Source organism: Schistocerca gregaria, chromosome 1 (assembly GCF_023897955.1).
Source record: "Schistocerca gregaria isolate iqSchGreg1 chromosome 1, iqSchGreg1.2, whole genome shotgun sequence".
NCBI classification, from domain to species: domain Eukaryota; kingdom Metazoa; phylum Arthropoda; class Insecta; order Orthoptera; family Acrididae; genus Schistocerca; species Schistocerca gregaria.
Genome location: NC_064920.1, coordinates 365,582,513 through 365,596,399, shown reverse-complemented (window position 1 = coordinate 365,596,399; position 13,887 = coordinate 365,582,513). Strand labels below are relative to the sequence as shown.

The 13,887-nt window shown below is 40.2% G+C and overlaps 1 protein-coding gene across 1 annotated transcript in view; it reads right to left on the bottom strand.

Annotated features, from left to right (window-relative positions):
* LOC126346830 (uncharacterized) overlaps positions 1-13,887 on the bottom strand; it is a 104,625-nt gene that overhangs the window by 17,889 nt on the left and 72,849 nt on the right. Inside the window, exon 5 of the mRNA XM_050002222.1 lies at positions 3,098-3,234. Within this exon, the coding sequence (XP_049858179.1) occupies positions 3,098-3,234 (137 nt within the window). The remainder of the gene's footprint in view (positions 1-3,097; positions 3,235-13,887) is intronic.

Sequence of the window (13,887 nt, the reverse complement as noted above, 5' to 3'; positions counted from 1 at the left end):
GGTGACTACCAATAAAATGTTGGTTCTACTATGTTCGTTATTGTTGGTTATTACTCGTTGTGTTATGTCTATTATTTTACAGGTATTGTGTGATGTTTCTTTCAAGAAATATGTGAGTACACAGCATACAAACCATCAGTGACTGCCACAATTTTCTTCTTCTTATTGTCCATACCTCCTAATATATAATCTACTTTTGAAGTGCCAAAATGTGTTAAATAAATAAAATATCTATAAGAAGCTGCACTGTACAATGCACTTTGATGAGACAGTTGCAATACCTGAAATCCATCCCCCATGGCTTCTGGCCTTCTGAGGAGCACCACAATCCTGGGACCATGGATAGACCACGAAAATCTATTGCATTATGCCACACACAAACAGAGCCAGCCTGCGGATAGATTGTTGAGACTAGATTCCATTGGCAGGGCCTGCACATTAGTGGAAACAATGGGCTCCAGATCGGCAGGCCCTATCTGTTAGAGATATCCACAGAAATAGCCTGCAGTTGTGGCCTGTCATGAAAATCCACTCATGTGGATAGCTATTCACTTGTCACAGACACCATTTCGATGAAATGAGACCATGGTGATTAATCTACTCAAATACTTTGAGAATCAATACTAATGAGGATAGATATCAACTCACTGTATAGATGATCGATGAGCTGCAGACAGGCACATAAAGAAGACAATCACACTCTCAGAATTAAATTTCTGGCTATAGCCTTGGTCAGAAAATGAGAGCACACACACATTTGCACAATCAGTCAGACACAACTCATTGATGTATGACCACCATCTCTGGCTGCTGTGTCAACAATCTCTCAGAATCAGATCCAAACTAACAACACCTCATGCCGCCCTGCCTCTTGTCAGCAGGTGCTAGGCTAGCAGCAAATTGTGGTGGCTGACTGCAAACTGAGGGGAGTGGTAGGAAGGGGTGAAGCAGTAGGAAAGAGGAAGTAAGGAAGCAGCAGCGCACATATCCAGCTGTGCCCAGCCAGTGACGATGCATGACATCTCAGTATAAATAAACCATTTCATCTACTGAGACAAAAACAATATTTTTCCAGTGTTTTTTGTCAAATGTCCCTGATATTTCCCTAAAACATTTGAAATTCCCTGATTTCCAGAACTTGTGGCAATCCTAATATTCTATAAAAATACACTGATAGTAAAATTACAAAATGAAATCTATTTACATAAACACAGAGGGTGCATGAAAATACGGAAACACCAAAACAGAACACATTACCATGCCTAATATGGTGTGAGAAAACCATTGGCATTCAAAACAGTTTCCAGTCATCTTTGATTGGATGGATACAGGTTCTGTAGGGCTTTCAAGGGGATCTTACACAATTCTTCCTGTAAAATAGTGGCAAGTCAGGTAACAATGCTGGAGATGGATTGTGGTCATGCACCTTCTCTCTAAAGCAAACTCAATTATATTGCTGTCTGATACTGTAGTTACCAGGTGAGATGCACCAATTTATCCTCATGCTCACAAAACCAGTCCTGTATGATATGAGCTGTGCAAACAGGGGCCCTGTTGCCTTGGAACACAGCATCACCACTGGGGTAACAACCATTGTGCCATGGGATGGACCGGATCACCCGAAGTGTTCACATAATTGGTGGCTTTAATGCGACCTCGCAAGGTAACAATGGGACCTATGGAATAATATGATAGGGCTGTCCAAATCATCACTGAATTAGCAAGTAAACTTAGCCAGAGGTTGGAATCAGTATGAAACAAGACTCATCTGACCAAACGACCTCATTTTATTGATTTTATAATTAAATGATTCCCTGATAGATTTAAGTCTCTTTATTGTCTATGATAATGATCAAAGTAGAAGAAATGAATTAAAATTTGTGCTGTAGCTGGGACTCGAACCCAAGTCTTCTTGCTTGCTAGGCGGAAATCCAAACCATTACACCACCATAACACACAATTGTGCGTGTGTACAATGCTTTTTACAGCTGTCATCCTCATATTTTTTGTCAGAATCCTCTTGAGTGAAGGTCTGTATGATCATACAACACACACTATGTCTGTGTTGACTTAGTGAACAATGTGTATCCTATTCTGTGGTATGTGGTATGAATCTTCAGTATGGTGCCTCTTGAAACACCAAGCACTTCATCTACCTTGGCTAGGGAAGCACCCACCATATGAGCACCTACATTTTGTCAACATTTGAAGTCACTTAGCTCTGACATGATGCACTCACAACTACAAAGGACACTATGATAATGATGGAAACTGAAGAAATGAATTAAAATTTGTGCTGCAGCTTGGTCTCAAACCCAGGTCTTGTTACTTATTAGGCAGAAATGCTGACCATTACACCACCTTAACACTATGGCCAACATTGTTGCATGGACTACCCAAGCCGAGTGCCCTTCCCAAAACAATCTTCAACTCTTATCTTCAGCTTATTTTCCCCCTAAATTGTCACAATTGTCAGGGCTCCCTGGCTCTGGAATAGCACCCCAGTGTTGGACATAGTGGGGAAGTCCTGTACCTCATGTGATCTTATGGATCTTGCTATTTGAGGGCTGGAGAGCCCTGGCAATAGTGACAGTTTAGGGGGAAAATAAGCTGAAGATACGAGTTGACGTTTGTGTTGGGGAGGGCACTGGACTTGAGTAGTCCATGCAACAATGTTTGCGCAGTGCTTCAGTGGTGCAATGGTCAGCATTCCTGCCTAGTAAGCAAGGAGACCTGGGTTTGAGTTCTGGGTGCAGCACAAATTTTAATTCATTGCTTCAGCTTCCATCATTATCATAGATCAAGATGAGACTTAAATATCTTGGGGAAAATTTGATTATAAGATCTACAAAGGACACTGTTTTGTCCATGACTGACACTGGCAAGGTACTGTTTGTGGTGAAATACAACAGTACAACTTATGTTAAAGCTAGCATTTTTTGTGGTGTTTCCATGTCTTTGTCCAACCCCTGCATATATGTGTGTGAGACTTTCAGGAAATATAGAACATAAACAATCTAAAAAATAATTACAAATTCTTATTCAGTGTTGTATAGTATAATCATTTACAACAAACCATTTTGCGACCCACACTTACCATGTGAGCATGGTGCTTATGTCCTGGTGAATGTGTTGTCTCTTCTGAGGAGGCTGTATCAGGTACTGTTTCCAACCTGATTGTTGCTGCATTGGGTGCCTCCTTTTGAATCACAAATATGTCTTTAGTTGGTGGAGCTGTAATGAAAGCAAGTTTCAGTGTTATATAGTATTCAAAAATAAAAAGAATTACTCAAGTCCAGTTACAAAACGAAGAAGATTTATCTTAACAAATACTCCATTGTGGCTTGACTACTGTCTATTTTCTAGTAAAAGGACTATAATTGTTTTATCTCAGAAGACCGATTTTATAATTCATTTATCTTTTGTTAATAACACAGTTCTAGTTTATCTTTTGCTGCTGGGGAACTGCAGCCTGAGTAGTTCATAATCTTTAAGATATGTCCTAGCTCATGAACTGGACCACTGTTTTAGACAATTTTCCCCAATTTGTCTGTTTTATTAGTGGTTTAATCTCTAAGTGTTGCTTCTCTTACCGTCTTGATAAACAAGAATAACTCAATATGTATTTCTAGTAGGTTTTAAAACTTTTACAAAACAAGGCACTCTTTTAAAAAATTGTAAAGCTTTTGAAAACAAAATTATATGTACATTTCCTAAGAATCAACTTAAGCATACCATAATTATTTCTTTCATATAAACAAACATAGTATCATTGACTTTTATTTGGTATTTTTCACTCCTGCTATACCACCTGCTAGTTCATTGGCAACTAGTGAGTGTAGTAATTACATTCATTTGCTTCAATATATATGAGTTTAGAAGTGTGTGTTTGTCTTTAATGGGAGTATTTACAGGATGCTTCTGCATTGACACCAGTGGTAAGATTTCCTGTCAGTATCAGTACAAGTTGTGATTTATGTTTATTTATATTTATATTTATTTGTCCATATAAATCTCTTTTTAAGTACATATATTGTACACAGGATATTGGACAGAAAACCTTATAGCTATTGGATTTTCAAATGTCAAACATAAATTTTATAAATTTTTATGACAAATTGGATCTATACAGTTAATAATTACAAATTTTTGAAATACTGTGTATTTATAACTTATTTCTACAATTAAAGATACAAATTACATTTTTTCTTGCATAAGATACTATGAGACTGAATAGTAGCAGTTTTTCAGAAGGTAGGATGTCACAGACTTTTTAAAGCTTTGTAGTTCGGTAAAAGATTTTATATGTCTTGGTAATCTGTTGTAAAGTTTTGTTCCTGCATGATATTCACCTTTTTGGCATAATGTGGTGTTACAATGATTGACATGTATGTCACTGTCTGACCTGGTACTGTAATCATGGACACTTTTGTTTTGAGGAAAAAGGTATGCTATTTTTGACATGCGTCACTGCTTCCAGTATATAAATGCAGGGAAGGGGTAGGATCTTTAGATCTTTAAAGAAAGGTTTGCATGATTTTCTGCTGCTCACTTGTTTCATTATTCTTATAATTGCCTTTTCTTTCCTGAAAACTGTTATGGTCTGATGTATATTTCCCCAGAAAATGATACCGTACTTCAGTATTGAATGTACACGAGCAAAGTATACAGCCCTAACTGTTTCTGCACTATACTGTTGAAAAGAATTCTTACCACATAGCTCATTTTTACTAGTTTTGAATTTAGGGCTGTGATATGAGTGTTCCATTTAAGATTTTCCTGGATATGAATCCCAAGAAATTTAGTTTCATTGACAGAACTAATGTTTTGGTTATCTATTCATATTACAGGTTGTGCCGGATTTTTATTTTGATCAGTGTGGAAATTCATAAGTACCGTTTTTTGGGGATTAACTATTAGCCTGTTTCTGGTAGACCATTCAGACACTCCTTTTGTAATATCTTTTGCAGATGCAGTAAGATTTTCTTCATTATTCCCTTCAATCAATAAACTGGTGTCATCTGCAAACAGTACTGGTTCAGAATCCCTCATGTGTGATGGGAAATCATTAATGTAGAGCAAAAAAAGAAAGGGGCCTAAAATGGAGCCCTGTGGAACACCATGAGTTAGGCCACATGGTTCTGAAACGTGTACCTGGAGTTCATTTACTTCTGTGTACTTAATTTCAGTTACCTGAGAGCGATATTCAAAATATGATTTGATCCTCTGATTTGGCACACCTCTTACACCATACCATTCGAGCTTCCTCAGGTGTATAGAATGATCAATCACATCAAAAGCTTTTGTTAGGTCCAAGAATAAACCTGAGATATTTCTGTGGTTGTCCACTGCAATTAAGACATGGTTTATCAGATTGAAAGTGGCAGTTTCAATTGATCTCTGTGGTCTGAAGCCATGTTGACATCCAGAAATAATATTATGCTTGTCAAAGAATGTAATTAATTTTGAAAGGAACACTTTTTCAATAATTTTCGAAAACCCTGACAATAGGGTACTCACATGCACACACTAATGAAAAAACAAAGTCATAGCCAGAAGTAGCACACCCTGCCACATTTATAGCAATACTGACTTCTACCATACACTTTATAAGATGTCAAAAGCATTGAACAATCGTGATTTTAGTATCCCTGCCAATCAATATCAACATGAATGCAAAGGAACCAGCTTGGTTATCGCAGTGTAATAGTATGGGGCACTGTCAGGGAGGTCATGAGCGAAGTGTGGCCAGGGCAGAGCCACTGACTGAGATATTTATCTGCTGGTGGCAATAGGCATGGATTGGCATTTTTTACACTGATTTCAACTATCGTTGACCAGTCTCTCATCTCATGCCATGCTCTGTCTTCTGCAAGCTTGTGACAGCTGTTTGCATAGTCCAAGTTTGTGTTCATCTCCAGGCTTCACCCGTACCCGGTATTTGGTTTCGCTGCTCTCCTGTAGGTTGACTCACACTTTGAGTTTCATCCCCTCTTCCAGGGGTCAGCTCACAGCTGTTGTCAAGCTACTGTTGACTTGTATAGCATACATTCGTGCCAATAGTGGCAATTCATAACACACTGTCACATCTTGTATGGATACTAAAGTGGTAATGCAAATTCACTCATCAGCATCACAGTGATGTTTAGGACTGGGATAGGAGATGCACACAATTCTGGCAGTGCACATAATATGACTGACATCACATCAAAAGTGATGTATGTCATCCAAGTCTATAAGATAATTTCAGTGAACATTTCATAGATATGTCTTATACATTTACAACTCCTAGCTAATATTTTATGTTGTTTCAATGGAGGTTCATAAAAACAAAAACAGAGAGGAACAGGTGTAATATGTGAACAGACAGAAGGTATATTACTGTGGTATTTAACTGGAAAAGAGGAAAGGATGTTATTTTGAGAATTGGTGATGGCTGTCAGCTGAAACTGATAGCAGTGAGATATATTGGGAGAATTTGAGCATGTATTGAAAGGATAGCCTAATGGTAAATGGAGTTGGTGTTTGTCACAGTAGACAAGAAACTAAAAGCCACCATAGAAATTGAAACTGCATGAGAGATTGTCTTGGCAAGACTCTGTATATAAAAGATGGGCATAAACTTTTAACTGGAACCTTCTACCAATAACAAGACTCACCTTCGGAGGTAACTGAAAACTGTAAAGAAAACCTAATTTCACTACTGCATAAGTTCCCCAATCTGACAATTATCACTGGAGGAGACTTTTGACATCAAACAATCAATTTGGAAAATTACAAATTTGCAAGCAGGGAGCGAAATATTATTAAATGCATTCTCTGAGAACCACTTAGAACAGACTTTTGGGAAGCCCACTCATGATGGAAATATATTGGATCTAATAGCAACAAACAGACCTGACCTCTTTGAGGATGTTGACATAGAAACTGATATCAGTAACCATGAGACAGTTGTGGTAATAATGATTACTAATATACAAATGGCAACTAAAACAAGTAGAATGATTTATATTTTCTGAAGTTTAGATAGATAGGCAGTAGTGTTGTACCTCAATAAGGAACTTGAAACAGTTAGTTCTGGACAGGGGCATGAAAAGACATGTGCCTCAATTTTAGAAGAATAGTTGACCATGTACTTGATAGTCATGTGCATAGCAGAACAATTCATAATGGAAGGGACTCTCCATTGTATACAGTCGCTGTAAAGAAACTTCCAAAGAAACAGAGACTACTGCATAACAGGTGTAAAACAAACTGGTAGAGATAGAGAGATGCTTAATGAAATGTGTTAGGCTGTCAAGAGGGAAATATGATGAAACCTTCAGCGACTACCTTAGCAGAATATTATCAAACTGTCTCTCAAAAACCAAACAAAATCTGGTCAAATTTAATGATTGTTAATGGTTCCTAAGATAGTGCCCAGAAACCAAGGACAAGACAGAGGCTGAAATTAACAGTAGCAAATCAAAAGCAGAAGGGCTAAACTTGGTTTACAAAGGTTCCCATAGATCCAAGAGTATTGCCCCAAAGGTAACTGTCACACCACTGCAAAGAAGAGTGATTGTTGAGCAATATGTGAACTCACTGAAACTGAACAAAGTACAGTACTAGGACCAGATAAAATCCCTGCAGATTCCATATTAATTGACGGCTGAGATAGCTTCTCTTTTAAATATAAACTGTTTATGTCCTTGAACAAAAACAGTTCCAGCAGTTGGAATAATGCACTGGCCACACCTCCTCCATGCCAAATAGCAAGAATTGTTGAAACACTGATCATGTGAAAGTCAACATGCACTTTTCTCACACGACATACTGAAAGCCATGGATCACAGCACTCAGGTAGATGCAGCATTTCTCAATTTCTGAAAAGCATTTGACTTGCCACCACATGCTCCCTTATTACCAAGGGTACAATTGTATTAGATATGAAACGAAATTTGTGACTGGATTGAGGATTTTTTGGTAGGGAGGATGCAACATGTTGTCTTGGATGGAGAGTCATCGACAGATGTAGAAGTAACTTTGAGTGTGTGCCATGGAAGTGTGTTGTATTGGTACCTTTGCTGTTCATATTTTTTAATGACCTCACAGACAATATTAACTCAGACTTTTTGCAGATGATGCAGTTATCTATAATGAAGTATCATCAGATAAAAAACTACACAAATATTCAGTGAGATGCTCATAAGTTTTCAAAGTGGTGCAAGATGGACAACTTACTTTAATTGTTAAGAAATGTAAAATTGTGCAGTCCACAAAACAAAAAGACACAGTATCCTGTGACTATTGTATCAATGAGTCACAGTTAGAATTGATCAACTCATACAAACACTTGGGTGTAGCATTTTGTGGGGATATAAAATTGAACAGTTATATAGGCTTAGGTGGAGGTAAAGCAGGCAGCAGATTTCAGTTTATCTGTAAAATACTAGGGAAATCCATATGACCCATCCTAGAATACTGCTCAAGTGTGTGGAACCTGTACCAAGTAGGACTAACGGGGGTAAAGGAAGTATACAGAGAACAGCAGCATGAATGGTCATATGTTCGTTTGACCCATGAGAAAAAGTCACAGAAATGGTGAAGAAACTGAACAGGCAGACTCTTGAAGATAGAAATGGACTATCCCAAGAAAACCTACTTACAAAGTTTTGAGAAACAGCTTTAAACATTAACTCTAGAAGTAAGCTACAACTCCCTACATTTAGCTCCCATACAGACTGTGAAGGCAAGCAGAGGTTAATTATAGTGTACACAGATGTATTTAAACAATAATTCTTTGAGTGTTTCATTTGTGAATTGAGTGAGAGAAAGTGCTAATAACTTCTGTCATGCACCCCACAGTGATTTTCTGAGTGTTGATGTAATCGTAACTCACAGGGCACCCTTCCCCTTCAGTGGGCATTGAAAGCCATCAGCACCACCATCACGGCCGCCATCCGGTCATTGTTACAACTCATCTGTCTTTCTGCCTCTGCTACTGTCGGGTTCAGTTGCCAAAAACAGGCATGGCTGCAAATCTGCTATGCAGGATGTCCATGCAAATATTAAATGTGTGTACCATGTCTGAGTGTAGTAGAGATGTATTAAGGGACAAATTGTTTTCTGGGGGTGTAACAGATTGAAGGGGGGAGTTGTGTGGGGTGCAAGCGCAAGGGAAGGTAGGTCGGTGGATTGTGTTCATGCACTTCTACCCCACTACATCACCAGAAGCAACTACAGAGTGTTTCACAAAGTTACACTGATTTTCTGCAGTGCTCCTTAGCAATCACTGACAACACACTGCAGGCACATGCCCATAGGTGTTCATTTTCCACAGATGTGGTCTCTGATCACAATCTATTGGTTATGAACTGTAGATTAAAACTGAAAAAACTGAAAAAAGGTGGGAATTTAAGGAGATGGGACCTGGATAAACTAACTAAACCAGAGGTTGTAGAGAGTTTCAGGGAGAGCATAAGGGAACAATTGACAGGAATGGGGGGAAAGAAGTACAGTAGAAGAAGAATGGGTAGCTTTGAGGGATGAAGTAGTGAGGGCAGCAGAGGATCAAGTAGGTAAAAAGACGAGGACTAGCAAAAATCCTTGGCTAACACAAGAAATATTGAACTTAATTGACAAAAGGAGAAAATATAAAAATACAGTAAATGAAGCAGGCAAAAAGGAATACAGACGACTCAAAAATGAGATTTACAGGAAGTGCAAAATGGCTAAGCAGGATTGGCTAGAGGACAAATGTAAGGATGTAGAGGCTTATCTCACTAGGGGTAAGATAGATATTGCCTACAGGAAAATTAAAGAGACCTTCGGAGAGCTACTTGTATGAATATCAAGAGCTCAGATGGAAACCCAGTTCTAAGCAAAGAAGGGAAAGCAGAAAGGTGGAAGGAGTATATAGAGGGTCTATGCAAGGGCGATGTACTTGAGGATGATATTATGGAAAAGGAAGAGGATGTAGATGAAGATGAAATGGGAGATACAATACTGCGTGAAGAGTTTGACAGAGCACTGAAAGACCTGAGCCGAAACAAGGCCCCGGGAGTAGACAACATTCCATTAGAACTACTGTTGGCCTTGGGAGAGCCAGTCCTGACAAAACTCTACCATCTGATGAGCAAGATGTATGAGACAGGCGAAATACCCTCAGACTTAAAGAAGAATATAATAATTCCAATCCCAAAGAAAGCAGGTGTTGACAGATGTGAAAACTACCGAACCATCTATCAGTTTAATAAGTCACAGCTGCAAAATACTAACGCGAATTCTTTACAGACGAATGGAAAAACTGGTAGATGCGGACCTCGGTGAGGATCAGTTTGGATTCCGTCGAAATGTTGGAACACGTGAGGCAATACTGAGCTTACGACTTATCTTAGAAGAAAGATTAAGGAAAGGCAAACCTATGTTTCTAGCATTTGTAGACTTAGAGAAAGCTTTCGACAATGTTGACTGGAATACTCTCTTTCAAATTCTGATGGTGGCAGGCGTAAAATACAGGGAGCGAAAGGCTATTTACAATTTGTACAGAAACCAGATGGCAGTTATAAGGGTCGAGGGGCATGAAAGGGAAGCAGTGGTTGGGAAGGGAGTGAGACAGGGTTGTAGCCTATCCCCGATGTTATTCAATCTGTATATTGAGCAAGCAGTAAATGAAACAAAAGAAAAATTCGGAGTACGTATTAAAATCCATGGAGAAGAAATAAAAACTTTGAGGTTCGCCGATGACATTGTAACTCTATCAAAGACAGCAAAGGACTTGGAAGAGCAGTTGAATGGAATGGACAGTGTCTTGAAAGGAGAATATAAGATGAACATCAGCAAAAGCAAAACGAGGATAATGGAATGTAGTCGAATTAAGTCGGGTGATGCCGAGGGAATTAGATTAGGAAATGAAGCACTTAAAGTGGTAAAGGAGTTTTCCTATTTGGGGAGCAAAATAAATGGTGATGGTCGAAGTAGAGAAGACATAAAAAGTAGACTAGCAATGGCAAGGAAAGCGTTTCTGAAGAAGAGAAATTTATTAACATCGAGTATAGATGTAAGCGTCAGGAAGTCGTTTCTGAAAGTATTTCTATGGAGTGTAGCCATGTATGGGAGTGAAACATGGACGATAAATAGTTTGGACAAGAAGAGAATAGAAGCTTTCGAAATGTGGTGCTACAGAAGAATGCTGAAGATTAGATGGGTAGATCACATAACTAATGAGGAGGTACTGAATAGGATTGGGGAGGAGTTTGTAGCACAACTTGATAAGAAGAAGGGATCGGTTGGTAGGACATGTTCTGAGGCATCAAGGGATCACCAATTTAGTATTGGAGGGCAGCGTGGAGGGTAGAAGTCGTAGAGGGAGACCAAGAGATGAATACACTAAGCAGATTCAGAAGGATGTGGGTTGCAGTAAGTACTGGAAGATGAAGAATCTTGCACAGGATAGGGTAGAATGGAGAGCTGCATCAAACCAGTCTCAGGACTGAAGACCACAACAACAACAGGATTTTCTTGGTATTTGTTGACAGGGTTAAATCGTTGCAACAGCAGATGGAAGAACGGAAGTGGTAGGAGGCCGTCTTGGTCAAATTGCTTTCCAAACAGACGCCTGCGTATCTGCCAGTGCTCCCGCCGTGTGATGAAATGGCTGAAGTGTTATGCGTACGAGACGTGATTCCGGCAACATTTCGCAGCATTTCGAGGAAACAGATCTACATCCACATCTACATAAACAATCCACCGTATAGCACGTGGTGGATGGAATCCTGTTCCTCTCCTGTTCCACTCGGAAATACAGCGAGGGAGAAACGACTGTCTGTACGCCTTTGTATGAGCCCTAATTTCACGTATCTTATCTTCGTGGTCCTTACGCGCAACTTATGTTGAAGACAGTGGAATAATTCAGCAGTCAGCTTCAAATGCAGGTTCTCTAAATTTTGTTAATGGTGTTCTTCAAACAGAAAGTCCCCTTCCTTTCAGGGATTCACAGTTGAGTTCCTGAAGCATATCCGTAACACCTGCTTGTAGTTCATACCTACCAGTAACAAATCTAGCAGCCCGCCTCTCGAAGGGCTTCGGCGCCTTCCATTGATCCAACCTGGTACGGATCCCAAACACTCGAGCAGTCCTATATGCGTCTCCTTTACAGGTCATCCACGCTTTCCTATAATTCTCCCGATAAATCAAAGTCAACCATTCGGATTTCTTACCGCAATACTCACATGCTCTTTCCATTTGATGTCGCTTTGCAACGTTACGACTGTGTCAAGCAGGAACATTATGGGTTTTCTTTTCCTATTCATCCGCATTAAAGTACGGTTTTCTACATTTAGAACTATCTGCCGGTCATCACACCACCTACACTGCCGGCATTAAAATTGCTACACCACGAAAATTGCTACACCACGAAGATGACATGCTACAGACGTGAAATTTAACCGATAGAAAGAAGATGCTGTGATATGCACATGATTAGCTTTTCAGAGCATTCACACAAGACTGGCGTCGGTGGCGACACGTACATCGTGCTGACATGACGAAAGTTTCCAACAGATTTCTCATACACAAACAGCAGTTGACCGGCGTTGCCTGGTGAAACGTTGTTGTGATGCCTCGTGTAAGGAGGAGATAAGCGTACCGTCACGTTTCAGACTTTGATAAAGGTTGCATAGTAGCCTATCGCGATTGCAGTTTATCGTATCGCGACATTACTGCTCGCGTTGGTCGAGATCCAATGACTGTTAGCAGAATATGGAGTCGGTGTGTTCAGGAGGGTAATACGGAAGAACGTGCTGGATCCCAACGGCCTCGTATCACTAGCAGTCGAGATGACAGGCATCTTAACCGCATGGCTGTAACGGATCGTGCAGCCACATCTCGATCCCCGAGACAACAAACAACTGCACAATCAGTTCGACGACGTTTGCAGCAGCACGGACTATCAGCTCCGAGACCATGGCTGCGTTTAACCTTGACGCTGCATCACAGACAGGAGCTCCTGCGATGGTGTAACCGAAGACGAACCTGGGTGCGCGAATGGCAAAATGTCATTTTTCCGGATGAATCCAGGTTCTGTTTACAGCATCATGATGGTCGCATGCGTATTTGGAGACATTGCGGTGAACGCACATTAGAAGCGTGTATTCGTCATCGCCATACTGGCGAATCACCCGACGTGATGGTATGGGGTGCCTTTGGTTACACGTCTCGGTCACCTCTTGTTCGCATTGACGGCATTTTATGCAGTGGACGTTACATTTCAGATGTGTTACGAGCCGTGGCTCTAACCTCCATTCGATCCCTGGGAAACCCTACATTTCAGCAGGATAATGCACGACCGCGTGTTGCAGGTCCTGTACGGGCCTTTCTGGATACTGAAAACGTTCGACTGCTGCCCTGGCCAGCACATTCTCCAGATCTCTCACCAATTGAAAACGTTTGGTCAATGGTGGCCGAGCAACTGGCTCGTCACAATACGCCGATCACTACTCTTTATGAACTGTGGTATCGTGTTGAAGCTGCATGGGCAGCTGTACCTGTACACGCCATCCAAGCTCTGATTGACTCAATGCCCAGGTGTATCAAGGCCGTTATTACGGCCAGAGGTGGTTGTTCTAGGTACTGATTTCTCAGGATCTATGCACCCATATTGCATGAAAATGTAATCACGTATCAGCTCTAGTATATTTGTCCATTGAATACCCGTTTATCATCTGCATTTCTTCTTGGTGTAGCAATTTTAATGGCCAGTAGTGTAGTAACTTGGCCTAAGTCATCTTGTATCCTCCTACAGTCACTCATCTTCGTCACGTTGCCGTACACCAGATGTATGTAGATGTAGAACTGTTAAATTGATCTTTTTGTCTTGGATTCCGACCCAGGAATATAGGCTTCTTT